Source organism: Pteronotus mesoamericanus, unplaced genomic scaffold (genome assembly GCF_021234165.1).
Source record: "Pteronotus mesoamericanus isolate MK-2021 breed Mesoamerican mustached bat unplaced genomic scaffold, CSHL_Meso_final contig_25, whole genome shotgun sequence".
Classification (NCBI taxonomy): domain Eukaryota; kingdom Metazoa; phylum Chordata; class Mammalia; order Chiroptera; family Mormoopidae; genus Pteronotus; species Pteronotus mesoamericanus.
Window position 1 is genome coordinate 23,493,311 of NW_026555105.1, and position 20,606 is coordinate 23,513,916.

Here is a 20,606-nt window from a genome sequence, read left to right on the forward strand (position 1 = left end):
TCCCTTTATCGTCCCTCCCAGTCATGGCCTTCCCCTATAAATAACCACTATTTTTACTTTATCACCACCAATTAGCTTTGAACTTCATGAGACTGGAATCGTGCAGTCTACACTGTTTAGTGTCTGACACCTTTCACTCAACATTATGTTTGGGAGCGTTGCCCATAACATGTATAGTAGTAGTTCCTTCTCATTTCTGTGTAATATTCTATTGTGTAAACATAGCACAATTCATTTTTCCATTCTATTGTCAATGTGCATTTGTTATTTCCCATTTTTGGTTATTATGAATAGTGTGATTGTAAACATTCTAGTACAATCACATGGTGAACATAAACCCTTGTTCTTTTTTGAGTAAATATCCAGGGAGGAAATTCAGGGCAGGAGTATTTTAGCTTTAATACGATATGATAGATATGATAAACCGTTTTCAAAAGTTATTTTATATTCTGTATGATTCCATTTGTATAGAAGTTCAAAAACAAGCAAATAAAGTCTGTGGTGTGAGAAGTCAAGAGAGTGATTTTCTTGGGGGATTGTGACTTGGAGGGATCAGAAGGAAGACTCTGGGGTCCTGATGATCAATGGACTATTTCTTGATCTAGGTGCTGGTTCCATGGGTTTGTTAACTTTTTTAAAAAATCATTGAGCTGTACAGTTATAATGTGTTTACATTTTTGTATGTGTGTCACACTTGAATCAAAGTTTATTTTTAGAGTCTTGCTATTTTCCTCCCTGTCTGCTTGAAGACCGGCCACCATCATGAACGACACAGGAACCATCCGCACCAGGAAGTTCATGACCAACAGAGTATTTCAGTGAAAACAAAGGGTCATTGACATCCTTACCCTGGGAAGGCAACAGTACCCTAGACAGAAATTCAGAGAAAACTAGCCAAAATGTATAAGACCACACCAGCTGGCATCTTTGTGTTTGGATTCAGAACCCATTTTTGTGGTGGAAAGACAATTGGCTTTGGCATGATTTATGATTCCTTGGATTATGCAAAGAAAAAAAGAACCCAAACATAGACTTGCAAGACATGGCCTATATGAGAAGAAGACAACCTCAAGGAAACAGAGAAAGGAACGCCAGGACAGGATGAAGAAAGGCAGGGGGACAGTGAAGGCCACTGTTGGTGCTGGCAAAAGCGAGCTGGAGACTGGGCAACAGAAGGAGTACAGACGCCACAGCGACTTTACCTGTGCTGACTGGGCAGATTTTTCATGAAAGGATTAATAAACTTGAAACTTTTATGTGAAAAATAAAATAAAAGTCTTAAGGAGCCTCAGGCCAATGGGGGTGGACATAATGAAGCCCTCTGAGAACTCTCCTGGCCCAGATGGACCTATGCCTCCTCAGAGGTACACCAAAGCAGATAAAGATTTTCAAATCAAATGTTCCCAGGTTTCCCAGCAGCCACCCCTTCGGCCACGTGTGGTACTCCCCTCAGGCTCTCTTCCCCAGACAGTCCAAAAACTTTGTCGGCATTTGGCTTCCTCTCTCCCATTCTCACCTCTGGATTCAGCCCACACTTTCCACCCTTCCATTTGCCAACAATGCAGGAAAACTAGGGCTTCCTTACTAAGTGCTCGCCTACAGCATGCCCAGTACGGAGATGGTCATGTGGGCAGGGCAGGTGAGCAGCCTGCAGACACAAAGGGCAGGAAAGGCCACAAATCACTTGAGCATAAGGCGGTCTGTGGTAAATGCATGTAATTTGCACGCACTGGACACCTCAGCAGGTAGTCTGAGCAGGTAGTAACAAACCCCACTCACATTTTAATTCTCTGTGTTCCAGTCCAGCAGTTCATGTTACAGGATAAAAGACTCACTTCAGCTATGTCATAGGGTGGGCATTTATTGAGAGGAAATGCCAGACAGGCTCTCAGGAATGGCCTGGCCATCAGGCACTAAAAGGAATGGAACCTTGGACTAGGAAGTGTCCCAACCACTGCTACGTGGAGCTCACCAGGCCTCCAATTTCTTCCCAACTTGTTAGCTCCATGCTAATGCCCCATTTCTCCCCACGTTCCTCAACCCAAATCCCAGCGCAGGGGGTTCTTTGCTCCTCCCCTCATGTGTCACCAGGCTACCAGGAGAGTCACTAGCCTACCCAAGAACTGGCTCCCCTCAGGCACTGACTTCCTGGGAACCTTCTTGGTGGCCCTCATTCATCTTAACAGCCCCTGGGCATGTGCTTCCAGGGAGAAGACGTGAACTTACTGGATCATGGACAGGAATGTACCTGGAGCAGAAAGAAGGATGCTGACGACATGGTGTCTGCTCTCCACACTCCCTGAGGGTGGGGAGTGGGGATGGGGGCACCTCTTCTTCCAGGGGCCAGATCTGGCACAAAATGTCTGCTCAGGCAACCTCACTGCCTGGCATGCCCTCTCCCTAAGAACCACCAAACCTTCTTGATTTTCTCAGTCTTAATGTTTGAGAGTAACTACCCCTTCCAGGAAGCCCATGACCAGGGCATGCTCTTCAGCAGATTGGCACGAAGACAGAATGTGCCCTACTGGCAGCATTCTCATCAATGTCAAAAGTCTCAGGGATGAGTCCCTAGCTGGGAGACCTTTGGAAATAGAATAAAACTACATTTCCCAGAATCCCTTGAAGCTTGGAGTGGCCATATGACTAAACCCTAGCCAATGGGAAGTGATTGAATATGACAGGAGCAAATTCCAGTTGGGCCCACAGTGGGAATGGGTATACATTTAACTTCCACCCTTCTTGTTGAAGGGAATGTGAATGCAATGGGGTCATTGTAAACCTCATAATCAAGAGAGAAGGATCCAGAGCACCAGCAATTTAAACCACCATAACATACCCAAACTAGTATGGGAGAGAAAAATAAAATTTTCTCATGTTGAAGTTACTATATTTAGTATCTTGTTAAAGCAGCCTAACGTGTATCTTAGCTTGTACAGAGGGCCTTGGCCGGCCTGTGGGGATGTAGAAAGCGCCTCTTGTAACCCTTCCAAATAGTCCAGAATGGGCCTCAAAGAGAAAGATGTGCAGGGGCAGTGGAAGATAAATGGGGATATGAGATCCAGAGAAAAGAGAAGTGGATAACATAATCAAGTCATTTCTCTTCAGCATCTGCTGAGGTCACCACCTTCCTGGGTAAACTGGGGTTCACCCCTCCTCTCGCCACCTATTTTTCTTGAAGGACAGGAGGTTCGGAACCAGGTCATAGCAAGTCAGATGTGTCAGCACTGTTTTCACAGAGGCAGGCAGGATCCAGCACAGCCTTGTTTACAAAGCGCAGGCGGTCACAGACTCCCGCGGCCGCCTCCTCCTGAGGGTGGGCAATGCCGCAGGTCAGTTCAGGGGCGGAGCACCGGATGAAGTCCCAAACGTGGCTGCATCAGAGTCAATGAGCTTCCCACGGGGGAAAACCCTGGTCACCGGGAGACTCTGGCAGATGTCATCACCTGATCCCTAACTCTGGAGAACAGTCCGCCAGGCCCCCAAGCCTGGGGTAGCATCTCAAGGAGATCAGTGAGACTACGCATGGCTGGGAGCCCTGGCCCACCAAATGGATTATCTACAGGAGGGGACAGACCATGAAGGAGGGGAAACAGTTTTTCACTCTTGTCCAAGTGATGGGAAGAAAGACCCCCAAACACAGGTGGGGTCCTGTGTTCCAAGATGTGTCTTAGAAGTGAAGGTGCTGCTGTTAAGTTCAGAATGTCTGCCCCAGTCATGCAGCCCGCGGAGCAGCAGACACATGGCTTCTCCCTACCCCAAGCAGACACATGGCTTCTCCCTACCCATTTTCCAAAGGGGCCCTGGATCTCCATAGTCTCTCCCCAGTCTCCCTCTAGCCCAGGCACTAGCCTATACAGGAGGGCAGTCTCTAGGGGCCAGCCCTGCACTGTGGGGTAGCCGGGCATTATGTCTGTATTTGCCCAAATGGTGGATAGATACCTGCATTGTGTCCTTCTGAGAAGTCATCTCCACTGAATTCTCACCCGTGCGCAGCTTACGAAAACACCTCCTTCTGCAAGGGCAAGAGTGGACTCAGAGAGCCTCCTGTCTCCCTGCCTTCCCCAGTGCCCGTCACCCGCCCCACGTGCTTGTCTGCAGCCTGTTCACTGCACCGAGCAGAGGGGAGCATGGTGGTGAGCAGCGTACCTTGTCTTTCTTCCTCCCCAGTCCTTTCTTCAGCACAGACAGGGTGGAGATAAGGAAAGTAGAAAACTACAGCAAGATGGATTTAGAGATAATTCTAGAAAGGATTCTCAAATCTGGAATATGGGCAGGGAGGGGGATGGCCTAAGAGGTATGGAGCCTGTGAATTTGGTAGGAGGGACAAGGGGGAAAACAGAGAAGGATGAGGTAGCCCCATTCACCCTCCAGCTCTGGACCCACCTCCAGATGTAGCAGGCCCCCAGGCCCAACAGGAAGAAGAGGAGGCCAGCCAGCAGCAGCCCCAGGACCCAGACTAGCTGCTGGAACAGATGCAGGCGGTGCCGGGCTGCAACACAGGGGATGGCTCAGGGGGCAGCTATGGCTCCACGCCTCCAGTACCCCTTCCCAAGGGACATCCCCAAAGTGAAACCTTTTCTAACTTTCACTTTGTCTCAGGAGCTTCCCATACAAAGGAGCTTCAAGCAACCAGCCTAGGCTAGACAGACAAGCTGAAGCAACCCAGGGAAGACATCAGAAGGAAGCCTTTGGACCTGAGAGCTGGGCCTTGTGCAGAGTGGCCGGGGAGATGGAGCCCTCCCTCACCTCTGGTTCCGAAGTAGGTCGAGGCAGTGGCGGAGCCCAGGGCATTGGAGGCCAAGCACACGTATTCACCCTGGTCACTGGGCCTCAGCTCCTCGATGTTCACCCTCAAGGCATTGGGGGTGGCTGAGACATGGATGTGAGGCTGAGCCGGGGCACCTAGGGACTGGCTGGAGGCTACCACCCGACCACCGTGATGGAGGGTCAGGGTGGCTAGGGGCTCACTGTCCACTCGGCAGTCCAGGATGCCCTGGGTGCCACCCTCAGGCTCCACAAAGACCGTCATGGTGGGTGTCTTGGGAGGGTCTGTGGGAAGACAGGGAACGTGGTAGTTATCGAAAACAATCACAAATTCCTCCCTGTACAAAGTGACTTCGCTTCTCCCATTAGGAGCCTGTTTCCTCATTCCTTGAATCTGTGACTCGTTTTGACCGCTAGAAGGCAGAAGTGACACTGTGTGACTTCAAGGCTAGATCTAAGAGTCCTCGAAGCTTTTGCTCTCCTTGAAACACAAGAATGTGGGAAGCCCAGGCCAGCCTGTTGGACACATGTGGCCCAGCCAACAGCCAGCCTCAACAACCAGCCACGAGGGTGAAGCCATCCTAGACCGCGTAACCACAGTTCAGCCACTAGACACCTGCAGCCACGTGACGTGAGATCAGCAGAAGAACTGCCCAGCTGAGTCCAGCCCAAATCTCTGGCCCACAGAAATGTATGCAAATAAAATGGCTGTCTTTTTAAGCACTACATTTTGCTGTGGCTCGTTATGCAGCAATAGCTGCCTGAAACAGCATCAGGCCCTGGTGGAAAATGGAGTAGAGGACCAAGGCTGATGAGGGCCTATTGTGTGCCAGGAACGCTGCATGCTTTATCTCCTATATGTCTCACCAGGTGAGGGAACTGGTGTTTGCAGATGAGGAAGCCAAGGCACAGATGCACAAGATCACACGACACATCAATGGGAGTCCTTCCACACAGGACTCCACACCTGTGAAGTCCTTGCTCTTTGCAGGAGGAAGAGGAAGAAGGCCTGAGGCGGGCATGTGAGATGTGGGGAGACTGAGGTGGGGGGCATTTGTCATACTCACAGAGCACACGGAGCATGACTGGAGCAGAGGTGGTGGTCCCAGAGGGGAGCTCAGCCCGGCAGTGGTACACTCCGGCCTGGGCACGGGCCACGTGGGAAAAGGAAAGGGTGGGCACAGGCTCTGCATACAGTTGCTGGCCATTCCAGAACCAAGTGAAAGTGGAATTGACTATGAGCGTGGGGCCACCAGGAAGGTGGCAACTCAGGTTCAGTGCTGCACCTTCAGGCAGATCCAGGCCTGGCTCAGCCACCACACGCACACCTGAAGGCCGAGGACAAGGAGGTGGGTGGGGATCTGCAGGCCTGCAGGAGCCAGAGCCTCGGGTGGGATCCGAGGGGGGACCTCAGAGGCCCCCGTGCATTAGGATCTGACGGGATCTGGGCCCCTGAAGGTGGGACTCAGTCTTCCCTCATGAGACTGAGATCTCTGAGAACAGGGCTGCCTCTCGTCCTCACACAGGGACTTCCAGGGCAGGGATGTGTCCCCGCTTTCTCATCAGCCCAGAGTTCTGAGGGATAAGGCTATGTCCCAACTGCAGATTGGACTCCCCAAGGGAGAGGCTGCACCTTCTCCCTCAGACTGGACTCGCTGAGGGTAGGGCTCTGTCTCTCTTCCCACCCCAGGTTTCCCTGGGGCAGGTCTGCGCACCACCCCCTGACTGGGCTCTGTGAGGGTAGGGCTATGTCTCCCCTGCACCCAAGCTCCCCTTGGGCACTGCTACACCTCCACCCTTGTAGGAAGCTCTCCATGGGCAAGGTTGTCCCTCCCCTTCAAGATGGGCAACGTCCTCCAGTGGGGACGTATTTCTCTTCCAACAGATCAGGGTTATATCTACCCCCTCAGGCCAGCCAACCCCCCCCCCCACATGGGCTCTGCAACCCCACAGCCCCTGAGTCCCTTCTTCCCCATCACCCACTCACTTTCTGCCTGTAGCTGCCCTGAGGTGCTGACTGAGCCCAGCAAGTTGTGGGCCGTGCAGACGTAGGTGTTCTCATCACCTAAGGGCTCCTCTTGCACCTTTAGCTGCAGGCTGTTACGAGCCACCTGGACAAGACTTGTCCCCGATGCCAAGCCATGGACTCCGTGGCTGGTAGCCAGTACCTTGCCGTCGTGGGACAGGGCTAGCTCAGCAGGTGGCTCACTGTCCACAGTGCATTGCACCACAGTCTTGGGGCTGGCCCTCGAGTCCCAGAAGAAGGACAAGACAGCGTCCCGAGGAGCATCTGAGGGTGGGGCATGGCACAGTTGGAGTCCTTGCTTGGAAATCCTGTACTGTCCATTGTCCACCCGCATGGCATTGGCGAGGCTGAAGCCTCTGGACAAACAGTCACTTCCTAGAAGTGCTGCCTTCTCAGGAGTCCTGTGGGCAGGCTCCTTCCGGCAGGGCTCTCAGGGACGTAGGGCCCCTTTCCTCATCACCCATGTCCTTCTTTCCCCCAAGCACCCATTCCCAGCCCCCTGTAATCCTGTGCCCACCCCCACTGAGACCTGAAAGTGCCCTCCACCACCCTGGCTACCCCCCTCCAAGGACCCCTGCTCACAGAGGATTTGCAGGGCTACAGGTCGGGAACTGCGTGTGCCCTGGGCATCTTGAACTTGGCAGGAGTAGGCTCCCGCGTGAGCCCCCATAGCTACCGGGAATGAGAGGGAAGCGGCTGGCCCTTCCTGCAGCCAACGGCCATTGTGATACCAGGTATAGAGGGTGGGTGAGATGGCAGCAGGGTCCTCACAGGTCACTGTGATGGAGGCCCCCTCGGGCACAGTGGCCGACGGAGCCAGGGTCACCTGCACACCTGTCCCAAGGAGGCGAGGGTCAGCCGGGCCCAGCCAGACACCACAGCTGATCCCACCCCTCATGAGATCGGAGCCCTGCCTCACCCTCTAGCCGCAATTCCAGGGATGTGTTGACCTGGCCCAGAGGACTACGGGCCAAGCAGCTATAGAGACCCTCATCGCTGGGTCTAGGCTCCCACAGCTCCAGGCGCAGGGTATTGGGCACGGAGGCTTCGCTCGAGGAGGCCAGGAGACGACCGGCATGGCTGAGGGCCAGCTGGGCGGGTGGGTTGCTGTCCACAGTGCACCGGATCAGGGCCAGCCGCCCACCACGACTCTCCAGGAAGTAGGTCAGGCGCAGGCTGCGGGGCGCATCTATGGGAGCACGCAAAGCATAGACAGAGTTCAGAGACTGCAGCCATGAGAAGGCCAGTTTGCAGGTATCATTCAAACCAGGAGGTCCTTGGCTTCCCTCCCCAAGGGCCTCCACTTGCCCAATCTGGGGCACTGCTGCTCTGCCCAGAGAGGACCCATCCCCAGAGCTCCCCGACTCTAACGCTCCTTGCGAAGCGCTCCATCAGCCGGCTGAGTCCCGGTACTGCATTCCCCGGTTGGACGCCTGTGGGGCTTCAGCCATGCCCTGATCTCTGTAGGCTGCTGTCATTCCTTCCAGCTCCACCCTGCCACCAACCACACTCACAGAGGACATCCAGGACGACAGGCCTGGAGAGGCGGGGTGCCTGGCCAGGGGTCACCACACCACAGTGGTAGGAGGCAGCATCTGTGGCTGTGACATTGGGCAGGTGGATGGCGTGGGCACCTGGGCGCTGCCGCCCATCCTGGTACCATGTGTAGGTGAGCTGGGCCAGGTGGGTGGTCCACACAAGGCAGGTCAGGTTCACCATTTGCCCCTCCTGCACGGTGGCCTTTGGCCACACCTGCACACTCACAGCTGGGGAGAGAAGGAGGGCATGGGGACACCAGTGAGGGTCATGAGGCCATGGAAAACAAGCCACCTGTCTCCATGAGGGAGGGGAGCCCCTTGGCCTCTGTGAGGCACAGGTGGCCCGCCTGTAAATGGGGCTCAGAGGCGGAGCTCGGTAAATGACTTATCATCTCTCAGTGGTCCCCCGCAGAGCCCTGTAGAGCCCTCCCTGACCCTGGGGGTGGGGGTGGGGCGGGCACCTGGGAGAACGCTGGCCTCCTCGGGCCTGCTGTGCTTCCTCCTTGAGCACCCCCTTTCTGCTCAGTTTTATCCAATGGACATACATGTCAAATTCTGGTTTTTACAAAAGCTCTTCCATGAGCATGGCTGGTGTGGCTCAGTTGGTTGGAGCGTCGACCCATGCACTGAAAAACTGTGGGTTTGATTCCCTTTCGCAGAACAGACCTAAGTTTTGCATCAGTCCCTGGTCAGGGCACTTGTGGGAGGCAACCAATCAAGGTTTCTCTCTCGCCTCAATGTTCCTCTCCCTCTCTGTCTCTCTCCCTTCCCCTCTCTCTAAAAGCAATGAAAAAATGTCCTTGAGTGAGGATTTAAAAAAAAAAAAAAAAGGCTCTTCCATGAAACCCAAGTTTGGAGCCTGCTGCCCTTAAGAAGGGTGGGCAGCATGGAGACCATCCTTATGCTCAGCCCTCTTGCCTGTGCCCTAGGCGTCCAGAGCCCTCTCCAACCTTCTCTCTTCTTAAGGGAGCCACCCATGCACATACTCACAACCCCACACTGACCCTGGGCATCAAAATTGGCTGAGGCTGAGGTCTGGCCTAGGGTGTTGCTGGCCTCGCAGGTGTAGACTCCCTCATCTTCCAGCGTTGCATTGTGGATCTCCAGGCGGAGTGTGTTGGGGGCCACAGCCACCTTTAGGCGGGGAGAGCTGCTCGCCAGTTCCCCCACACCTTGTAGAGTGGAGGCCACGATGTGGTCCCCACGGAGCAGTCGTAGCTGGGCCAAAGGGTCGCTATTCACTTGACACAGAAGATGACCCAGTCTCCCAGGACCAGTGTCCATCAGGCTGTTGAGCGTGGCCTCACGTGGGGCATCTACACAAAGTGGGGAGTAGTCAGGGTCTGGCCAGGTGGTCCCTCATCTAAGGCTCTCTCAGAGAGGTGGAGCCCACGTCCAGGGGCTCAGCATCCCCTCCCCCAGCCATGCCCTTGGCTCCCCCCCGACCCCCGGAGAAACATACAAAAGATGAGAGCACTTACAGGTCACATGGAGGCTGACGGGGGCAGCCAGGCTTGTGGTGGCTGAGTCTGGGGCCTGGGCTTGGCAGTGGTAGGCCCCGGCTTGGCTCAAAGTTATGGCTGCAAAGCGGAGCGTGGCCGAGGTTGATTCTTGGAGGGGCCGGCCATCTCGATACCAGCGATATGAGGTCCCTTCCAGGGCCTCTGTGGGTACCTTGCAGCTTAGGACCACGGCCTGGCCCTCCTGGAGCTCGGGTGATGGTGACACCTGGACCCAGGCTCCTGCAGGAGAAATCAAGAGCAAGGGAGGACCCTCCACCATATCCTCCCACAGTCTGGAACTGGGAGTTTGTCCACACCAAGACTGCATGACCTCGGCCGTGTGTCTCCAAGCCACAGCTCCCCCAGCCAGACCGCTGCAGACTCATCCCCATGCCTCCGTCTCCGGCTCCCAACTACCCAGCGTGGGTCTACCCCGGTGTTTACCACCCGCCACCTTGAGTTATGGCTTTGCTGTCAGTCACGTCTTGCTTACCAGAGGGTGAGCCTCTCAAGGGCCCGACCGACTTACACTATCTGCGACCCAATGCCAGGCACAATGCCTGCATGTGTTGGCTCTTGACAAATGTAGGTTTGACCCCATAAAGCACTAAAATGGGAGGAATTTAGGTCATGCCAAGGGCCATTGTGCTGAACTCAGCATGGGTCACCGAGGGCTTAGAAGGGGAAGCTAGCAGCTGTGTGATCTTTTTTCTCCAGCCTTCTCCGGCCCAGCTCTGCACCCAGGCCCCAGGTCATGGGACCCCAGGAACTGGGGACTGGGCAAAGGGCAACCCCTAGTACCCCTAGGTCTGAGGCAGGATGAGGCCAAGGGGCGGGCAGTGCGATGGAGGAACAGCTGGAGTGGTGCCTGAGAACGCAGGCGGTGCCTGGGAACAGAACCAAATTAGTCCCAAGCTGACAGGGCCACCTGCTAGTCATGTGATCGTGAGCAAGCCCCCAAAGCTCTGACCCTCGATTTCTCTGCGTATGAAATAAGTATTATACATAAAGAAAAGACGTATAGAACCAAAGCCCAAGGAAAATGTTCAAAAATTGATGTTTGCCACTGTGGGAGAAAAATTGTGTGTTTTTCTTTGGCCTTTGCACCATTATGCGTATTAACTTTCTTTTTTCCTGGCTTATTCTCATAGGGAGGAATTTTATAGAAGAATATGTAAATACATTCCTATGTATATGTATATGTATGTACCTACACATTTGTATACACATATTACACATGTATATGCATAATATATATCTATTAGGTTTTGTATGAGATACGTATTATCTAACAAAATTATATTACCACAAAAGAAGTTATCTGCCAGAAATTACTCCAACCAAGCAAGCTGCCTTGTGCAATTGCCACTGCCTCCTAGAGGCTGTGACAGTTACTACAGCTGAAAATACCTAACTGGAAACAAAGGGAGGGAGGCCTCCAGCGGGCTGGCTTGAAGCTGTCCAGAAACTGGCTGAAAAAGACCTCACATTTCTGCACTAAATCCGCATGGCCCAGCCCAAAACCTGGCCTGAGTGACCCCCAGAGCATCTGGTTCCACCACATCTTCAGAGGACGGACACTCACCTTGGACCTGGAAGAAGAGGGAGGTATTGGCTGCTCCGAGGACATTCGTGGCCTCACAGCGGTAGGTGCCAGAGTCCCCAAGGCCTAGGTCTCGGATCTCTAGCTTTAGAGAGTTGGCCATGGCCTTGGCCTGGAAGCGGCCATGTGATGGGAGCTGGGGTCCCAGGCTGGTGGCCAGGAGGTGCTCCCCACGGAACAGGGTCAGTTGGGCCAGTGGGCTACTATCCACAGTGCAGACGAACACAGCCATGTGGCCCTGGCCCATGTCCAGGAGAGCTGAGAGCTTTGGAGGGTCTGGGGGATCTGCAGGGACAGAGAGAAGCTCAGGCCACCCCCAGCCCGGCTCACCACATTCCAGCTGCCACATTGTGTCCCACTCTGCCTACAAACACACAGTCTAGGCACACCCTTCTCCATACCCAAAACCAGCCCCAGCCCGGGTCCTCCCAGACCGCCTCCTCAGCCCGCCAAGCGCCCAGCGCTGCTCATGCCCATCACCCACAGAGCACACTCAGGACGACGGGGGCGGAGAGCTGGGCACCAGCCTCGGAGAGGATGCGGCAGGCGTAGAGAGCAGCATCTGTTCTGGCCACGGGCAGCAACGTCAGGGTCTCCAGGGGGCCCTGGGTCCACAGTGCCCCATTCCGGAACCAAGAGAAGTTGGCAGGGCCACCATCGGCTCCCCGGTTCACATTGCAGGTCAGGTTGGCTCCAGTGCCCTCTGGCAGCGTGGGTGACGGTGTGATGACCAGGACAGTGGCTGGAGAGCAGGCAGCACAGGCCCGCTTGAGATAGGCCTCATTTTGACTGCTTCCCCCTAACCCTAGGGGCCAGCGGCCCAACCTCCCAGCCTGGAGTGGGCGGGAAGAAGACCCTCTGGAGTACCCACTGGACAGGATAAGAAGGCAAACTTCCACCGCTGAATAGGATGGTTTCACTGGACAGACCCTCTTCGGAGCTGGGGGTTGCAGAGGAACAGGGTCCCGAGTACTGGTCCCTGACCCTGTGCCACCATTCTCTGACCCAACTCACCCTGGGCATTGAAGGTCACTGAGGAGGAGGCGTTGCCCAGGGCGTTGTTGGCCTCACACAGGTACACGCCCTCATCCTCCAGCACCGGGTCACGTATCTCCACACGCAGAAGGTTAGGGGCTCTGTTGACCTTTATGTGCTCAGAACAGACCCCACAGCTGCTGCAGCCACCCCCTGATGGCAGGGAAAAGGCTACTACATGGCCTCTGTGGAGCAACTGCAGCTGGGCTGGGGGGTCACTGTCCACACGGCACTCAAGGAAGCCTCGACGACCAGACCCAACTTCTGCAGCACCGATGTCCAGCCAGGCGGTGAGCTTGGGCTGGCGTGGAGCATCTGGGGAGGAAGAGCATGGGAACTCAACCGCAGCCTCTACCGGGCCTCACAAGTCCGCTCACACTGGCTGGGATCCCAGGACACACCGACAAAGGCATGTGCCCAGAGCTGCCGCAGGACCTGTGCGCTGCCGCAGGACCTGTGCACTGCCTGAGGACAACCTAACCAGGGTGGGAGGAACTCAGCCCACGCGCCTCGTGCTAAACTATGCCCTAGTCCTGTATCGAGTCTTCCCAGAGGACGCATCATTTTCTAGCTTGGACAAAGGCACGTGTGGGCTAGCAGTCACTTGCCGAACTCCCATGTGCAGGGTGCCCTCATAGCAATCGCTGTGAGTCTTGCTCTCTGCTCCCTTTCTGTACCCCAAGGTCCTCCCTGCCTCTTATCTCTGATCTTCAAGCTGGCTCTATTTAGGATAATAGTTATGCTTGAAATGCCCTCTTTCTAGAGGCTTCTGGAGATGGATGGTCAAAGACAGCCATCAGCCAAGGCCTCCACGTGATCTCGCCCTGACACTAGAAAACATCTGAGAGGTGGCTGCTCTTCCTGACAGTCCCAGGACGTTGCTCCTGCTCATATCAGGGGAGGCTTTCTGGAAGCTGCGTGTGCCCTGAACATTGGTCAGCCCCTCAGGCTAATATGGAACATCCCCCGCTGATAAGACACAGTTCCTGTGCTGAGAGGTTCTGCCTTCATGTCTCTGGGAGCCTGTGAGGGCACAACTTATGGGGCATTTGCACGTATGTAGGAGTGTGGTGTCCCAGGGCCCAGCTCAGGAGGATGAAGCCTGGACGTGGTGCGCATGGTGGGTTTGAGGCTGGAGCAGAGGGCCCTGAGATGTCTGGGATTAGAGGATGGGGACATGGGGAGGTAGGAAAATCCTCAACCCTGTTCCCCATTTTCAGCCCTGGCCAGTGGCTGCCCTCTTGATCTAGACCCTGGGAAGGTCAGGGTCAGGAGGGCCTAGAGGAGGTAGGGATGGCTGGTGGACCCCAGTGGACTGATCGCCCCCCCGCCCAGGGGCCGGTGGGGGCGCTGCTCACAGAGCACAGTGAGGACGGCTGGCGAGGAGGGCCCACTGGCGCTGTGACCATCCTGCGCCCGGCAGTGGTATGAGCCGGCATCCGTGCTGGAGGCCGCAGGGAGCAGGAGGATGCTGCTGGGCCCCTCGAGGACCAGAGCTCCATTCAGGTACCAGGAGAAGCGGATGTCAGGTGTCTCGCTCAGGCCACTCTTGCAGCTCAGCGTCACCGACTGCCCTTCCACCACCTCTGCTGCTGGGCTGATGAGGAGGCGGGCTGCTAGCAGAAGAGGGAGAAAGGGAGGCTCAGCTCCCCTGCACATCTGTGGCTTCATGCCACCCACTGCAGGAAGCCCTCCAGCATCCTCCTTCCCCCACACAATTGTAGGAAGGTCTGGGCTTCATGTCATCAACTCCTTGAACCTTTTGACAATCAGGAGGGCTTGGCCTTGAATGTCCATCCTGATCTATTGATAGTAACTGGCTGCAGCATAGTTAAGAAGGATTCTGAGCTGAAACCCAACCTTATGTCAAAAACTTGGCTTGATCGATTAGCTATGTCTGCCATGGCTTCAGAAAAAGGGAAGGATACCACATGTACCATGCTCTGGAAGACCCTACTCTGTAGTGTCTGCTGCATCTGACTGCTACCTAGCAACAGAACCTGCCCTGAACTTTTGGTAAATAAGAAACAAACGAATGCACATGAAGGACGCTCCAAGTTCAGAGTCAGAATGTATACAAAAGCAATAATACAATTCATTTTTGCCTTGACTTCCGTGAACCTCCCACGTTGGGAATACTGTGTAGCCGGGTCCTTGACGTGATTTTTACTAACTAGCTAGTTCAGTCCCTCAGTTGAGCCCTCTGGACTCCTAGGAGGAAGAGGCCAGAGCAGACCCCCGCCTTGAGCTCCCTCCACCAGCCCCGGCGGCCATCTTACCATTGGCACGAAAGTCCAGGGTGGAGGACATGTTCCCATAGGAGTTGGTGGCTGTGCACGTGTATTCCCCGCTGTCAGCTTGCTCCAGATCTCGGATCTCCAGGCGCAGAAAGTTGGGGGCAGATGAGACACTGAAGCGTGGGTTGTGGTCATGCTTGCCAGAGGTGGAGGCCAGGACCAGTCCCCCGTGTGACAGCACCAGGGTGGCCACAGGCTCACTGACCACGGAGCAGTGGAGGATGCCCGTCAGCCCATCTTGTGTCTCCAGGAAGGCAGATAGGTCAGGGGCGAGGGGCGGGTCTGTGTAGAGAAGGGGCTGTCGCCCTCAGACAGGGGCACTCCCTGGATCTCCCTATATAGTCTACAACCCCTGAACCCCCTTTGTCCCATAATGCCTTGGGAGATGGAGGGTGACCCCAGCAGCTCCTGAGTGCCTGCTGAATACACTTTTGCCCCTGGGCTGGGCAAGTCAATCCTTGGTGGCAACCATGTGCGTGGGGATCAGGGACCCTATTTTAAAGACAGAGAAATTAGCAAAGAGACCTGGCAGTGGACATCACCTCAACCAAGCACTCAGAGTGAACACTACCAGCAATGGGACACACCAACATCACGCGCCTCCAGATGTGATGTGGTGAGACAGACACAGCATCTGTGCTGTTCCTGCCCAAGTTCCAGGCTCAATCTACCCCATCCAGACAAACGCAGACTGAGGGACATCCACACAACGGCTGGCCTGTACGCGTCGAGTATCAATGTCAAGAGGACAAGAAAGGACAAAGGAACTGTCCCAGATGAAAAGAGAATAAAGAGACATGACAAATGAATGCAGCTGGATCCCAAATTGGATCCTGGGCCAGAAAAAATAATTGTCATAAAGGACATTATTGGGTCAATTGGTATAACTTAAATATGGACTATAGGTTAGGTAATAGACTTGTATCAAAGTTAAATTTCCTGGCTGTGATCACTATACTGTGGTTATATATGAGAATGACCATAGAAAATACACGCTGATGCCCTGACTGGTGTGGTTCTGTGAATTGAGTGCCAGCCTACAAACCAAAAGGTCACAGGTTCAATTCCCAGTCAGGACACATACCTGGGTTACGGGGCAGGTGCCCCAGTTGAGGGCATGCAAGAGGCAACCAATTGATGTCTCTCTCGCACATTGATCTTTCTCTTCCTCTCTTTCTCCCTCCCTTCCCCTCTCTCTAAGAAGTAAATAAATAAAATCTTTTTTTTTTAAAGTAAGATAATACATACTGAGGAACTAAGGGGTAAAAGGTGTTATGCCTACAAATTTAGGAATGTAAATGGATAGAAGAATGGATGAGTAGATAGACGATAGATGGACAACATATATGTCGATGCACACCGATAGAGTATGCATGCACATATGTGTGTATAGCGTGTGTATGTATATGTGCTTACACAGAGGAAAATGTGCACACATGCAAGCACACATATTTGTGCATATGTGGACACATGTGTATGTGTACTTGTAGGTACACACATATGATATATATTTAAAAAGAGAAAGCATATGTACTTAAATGTTATCAAGTGGGGAATCTAAGTTAGAGGCACAGGATAATTCTTTGTACTGTTTTTGGAAGTTTGAATTTACTTCGAAATAAAGTTTTTTTAAATCGGAGGAACTGAGGCCCAAGAAGGTCAAATCCTTGCCAGGTGTGCACAGCTCCAGGCCACCCGGACCCAGAGCCCTAGCCCTCCTGCAGGGGCGGCACCCTTTGGCCCGGCTCCAGCAGCGTCCACCCCCGCCAGTCACTTACGGATGACCACCACGCTGACGGGCCCGGAGCGTTCTCTGCCCTGAGCATTCTGCACCTCGCAGAAGTAGAAGCCAGTGTCGGCCCTGGTAACCGAGCGCAGCTGGAGGGTACGGCTGTGGGCATCCTCCAGGAGGGCATGGTTCTTGTACCAGCTGTAGCGCAGCTCGCTGGGTGCTTCTTTAGGCACGTTGCAGGCCAGCGTCACTGTCTGGTTCTCCTGGATGGGGCCTGCTGGGCTCACCTGGACCTCAGCCACTGTGGGAGCAGCATCAGGCACACAGCGGGTACCCAGCTGACTTCCAGGTCCAATTCCTCAGAGTCCCAGCCACTCAGCCTAATATCTGCACAGTCTGCATCACGTCCCTTCTGCAGCAGAGCCTGCTGCATCCCTCTGCTGTTCACCGGGATCCTCCTGACATCCCACCTTGCCAGGGACATTTGTCATGTGTCTGGGGCAGGGCCGGGAACCCACATCTGCATCCCCTCAGACTCTGTGGCCTGGACCCTTTCCCCGCCCGCTGGGCAAGACCCAAGGTCACCCAGGACTCACTGAAGACGTGGAGGCTGACAGGGGGTGAGGTCGAGGAGCCCACGTCATTCTCAGCCTGGCAGGTGTAGACTCCAGCATCGTCCCAGCCTGCCTGGGACAACTGCAGCACATGACCCTGGGCTTTGAGGCGCGTCCCATCTTTGACCCACTGCAAAGAACTGACCGTGGGGTAGCTGCTGTTCACCTGGCAGGTGAGTGTGACCACATCGCCTGGACGAATGCTCCCCTTTGAGGGGTTGAGGAGGATCTCCACACCTTTAGGAGCATCTACATGGCACAACGGGGGTTATCAGGTAAGGTGCGGGGAGGGGAGGCAGGGGCAGGCACTCTTCTCTCCTCTTGCAACACTCCGCCCTAAGGAAGCCCCCCCAGATAAGTCATCCATCCCGCTAGTTCCTGTCCAGGGCTGCACTGCCCCCCACCCTGTGTTCCTGACCCCTTCCCTCATCACCAAGAGGCTGACAATGCAATGCTTGGCCTGGCGCCCTGCCCACACTGCCTCCCAGGGCTTTCTGTCTCATGATACTGTCCACTGCCTCCTGATCAACGGGGGGTCATGGGTACCACCACTGCTCATTTTGGTGGCCTGGTAACTGTTGGTAAGGGACTGAGCGTGCGCCAAAGGCCGAGTTCAATAAGCTCTGAGAATGGTTAATCCATTTGCAAGAAGGGTGCCAAAAATAGAAACAAACTGCATTTTTTTACATCTTGTTTCAAAGCCTCTTCTTGCTATGTGAGTACGCTAATAAAAGCTCACATTTTCAAGTACTTAATCTACATAGATATGAAAATGGAAGAAGGTAGTAGTTTTGACTGGTTAGTGCGTGCCAAGCACTCCTCTAATTTTCCTAACAATTCTATGAGGTAGGAACTAGTATTCATTGTTACCTCCCCTATACAGACAAGGAAATGGAGGCTCTAAGAGGCAACTCACTTGCCCAAAGTTCGCTCATCGAGTGGATGGTGGAGTCAGCCACCTGATGCCTGTGAACAGAGGTTGCTCTAGAAGGGGCTGCCTTGTTTTACTGTGATGGGAAGATGCTCAGTCAAGTGGGAACTCCAGGCCTGCCCCGCAGCCCCTTTGCCACGTCTTGGTGGTACCCTGACCACTGTGCATGTGATCAGCCTTTGGCAGGAAAGGGTTCCCTGACCCCACCCCAGCATCCTCCTGAGCTAGGCTAAATCTCAGGGTCCTTGTTGCCTGACCCCCAAGCCTCTGGCTTTTTGTCTCCCTTTCTGTGCCCAGCCTGGCCTCAGGGACAAGAGGTAAAAGGGGGCTGTTAAACAGGGCTCCCTATGCTTGGCAGTCTCTCTCCACCTGCCCCACGCAGGAGGTCAGAGTGCACCCAGCTTTGCCTCTGGGGCCAGGGCTCTCTTTCCATGGGCTGGAGAAGGAACTGGTTTCCACTGGGAAACCACAGATGTGTGCTCAGTAACAAGGGTGTGGCCCCCAGCACACTCACGCTGCACTTGGAGGTGAATCTCGCCCTTTGTCTTGTATTTGGCCACTGAGACCTGGCAGCTCAGGGTCCGGCCGTGGTCCTGCCAGGACAGGGACGTGCGGAGGATGAGCTGGTGGTTGATAGCCGTGGGCTCGAGCTTCTGAATGTGGGAGGCGACTGAGCGAGCAGGGTCCTGGCCCTGCCACTGCAGGCTGACAGGCTCTTGCTGGCACACGTAGGGAGTGGAGCAGTTGAAGTCCACATTCGCACCCTCGCGCAGCTCTGACGGTGAGGCAATGGTGGGCACGCTGGGCTTCTCTGAGGACAGAGAGAGGAGGCTCAGGACTCCCCTTCACCACACTTGAGACCTCCTGCCCTGCAAACCCCAGCTGAGGAGCTTCGAGGAGATGGACAGAATGCTTTCTACTCTCACCTACACGTAAGGTGAATGCATGGAGGACACAGGTTTGCGCCAGGCTGGGGCCGGGGTTGGGTTTAAGACAAGGGTTGGGACTGTGAGTCAGTGGGGCCAGAGGCAGCTTGGGAGTCCCTTCCGGGCAGTAACCAAGCTACCCTTTTCCTCACCTGTCACTATGACTGCAGTGCCTTTGACATCTAACCAGCGGTTGACTTCACTGATCTCGAAGCGGAAGTTATAAGAGCCCGAGTCCTGGGGACTCAAGTTCTTGAGCAGCAGGTTGCACACCCTTTCCTCGGTGTTCCCCACAAACTGGGCACGGCCGCGGAAGCGTTCTTCCACCAGGCTGGGGTTCCCCGAGTGGTGAACTACCTGCCGATTTCCCGAGTGGTCATAATACCAGATGGTTGTGATGCCTTGGAGCACCTGCACATTGGCAGGAAAACTGAAGACGCAGGGGATGATGAGGCAGGATCCCTTCACACCCTGCACAGAATCAGGACTGGAGACACTCCATAAGGCCAGGACTGAGGGAGGGTAGACAGACAAGAGAGTAATGCAGGCCTGATGTCACCACAGAGCCCTCTGAGGTGCCCTATAGAAGGTGCCCCAGGGAGGGTCATGGCTCCCCACCACTCCCTCCCCGTGTCTTCCCTTCAACCTCAGCAGCCAAACCTGTGACCAGTCTGCCAGGCCAGCCAGGGCTGGGCTCATAAAGGCCAGGCCTTGTGCGATGAGCAAGGCCAGTGAAGCTTACCGGATGAGACGGATGAGGCCAAGTGGAGAAGCTGAAGCAGGCGGCCCATAGCAGGTTCTTGCGCCGGTTCTGGTGCATAAGAGGGTGGTGTGCGCACCTCAGCCTCCGAGCCTGCTGAGAGTCCAGCCCTGTACCCTCACGCGCTATGCTGGCCAGCCCAGTGCAAGGGCAGGGCTGCCAAGAGCCTCCGGAGCAGCCACCAGCTAGGAGCCAGGAGCCCAAGTTCACAGCTTGGTCTTCACCCAGGGATGCCTTCCCTTGGTGGAATGCATCAGAAAGCCCTCTGTGTGTCCCTAAGCCCCACTCCAAGTTCTGCTTTCCCAGACCCTCAAGAACACTACCACAGAGCAGATGAACAGCTGTTTCGCCCTTTCCCTCCACTTCCCTGCCCCTCCCTGCCCACTCAAGCCAACAGGAACTGGAACCCAGAGAGGCCCAATGACTTATTCCAAGGCAAAGAGCAAGAATGGCAGTTTCTTACTTGAGACTCATCTCCCTACCTCTAGCCTTACAAGTTCTAAGTCATATGGAGCTTGAATGAGCATTTACCAAACTACTGTCCTTAAAAGCTACTCCCTTGCTCAAAAACCTTCTGTGGCTCCCCATTGCCCATGAGATGGAAGCCCAATACATCCCTAAAAGGTTCTCATTTCTTATCCCAGTTCTGCTCCCATTCCCTGCTCCCCCCACACCTTCCCTGGGAACATCACCATCTGCTCACAGGCTTTCTAGTTGACCAGCTACTTCCCCCCCACAGTTGCTCTTTTAAACTTTATTCAGTCTTCAAGGAGCAGCTTGAAGATGGCTTCTACCTGAAACTTCCCCTTGGAGTTTGCATACCCGCTCAGAGTCGTCTGTGCTTGGTACCTGGTGGGCACCTGAAACTGGGGACATGT

At 54.6% G+C, this 20,606-nt stretch overlaps 1 protein-coding gene across 1 annotated transcript; it reads right to left on the reverse strand.

The window, feature by feature from the left end:
- Positions 1-2,932: 2,932 nt before the first annotated feature.
- Positions 2,933-19,814, reverse strand: SIGLEC1 (sialic acid binding Ig like lectin 1). The gene is made up of 21 exons (XM_054573489.1): positions 19,711-19,814; positions 19,121-19,480; positions 18,557-18,853; positions 17,094-17,360; positions 16,544-16,798; positions 14,748-15,047; positions 13,827-14,084; positions 12,448-12,783; positions 11,918-12,175; positions 11,416-11,718; positions 9,810-10,070; positions 9,333-9,644; positions 8,305-8,556; positions 7,710-7,979; positions 7,373-7,624; positions 6,752-7,054; positions 5,832-6,092; positions 4,747-5,049; positions 4,384-4,489; positions 3,940-4,012; positions 2,933-3,307 (listed from the first exon to the last, which is right to left on the reverse strand). The coding sequence occupies exons 1-21, from the start codon at positions 19,757-19,759 to the stop codon at positions 3,200-3,202; spliced, it is 5,184 nt and encodes a 1,727-aa protein (XP_054429464.1). The 5' UTR covers positions 19,760-19,814; the 3' UTR covers positions 2,933-3,199.
- Positions 19,815-20,606: the final 792 nt, after the last annotated feature.

Excerpts from the sequence above, each read along its gene's own strand:
- SIGLEC1 (XM_054573489.1), bottom strand. The coding sequence starts at position 19,759 with ATGGGCCGCCTGCTTCAGCTTCTCCACTTGGCCTCATCCGTCTCATCC. Across the intron at positions 14,085-14,747 it reads CCTGGACTTTCGTGCCAATG|CAGCCCGCCTCCTCATCAGC; the intron begins GTAAGATGGCCG and ends CTCTTCTGCTAG. Across the intron at positions 5,050-5,831 it reads AGTCATGCTCCGTGTGCTCT|ACCCTCCCAAGACACCCACC; the intron begins GTGAGTATGACA and ends GTCTTCCCACAG.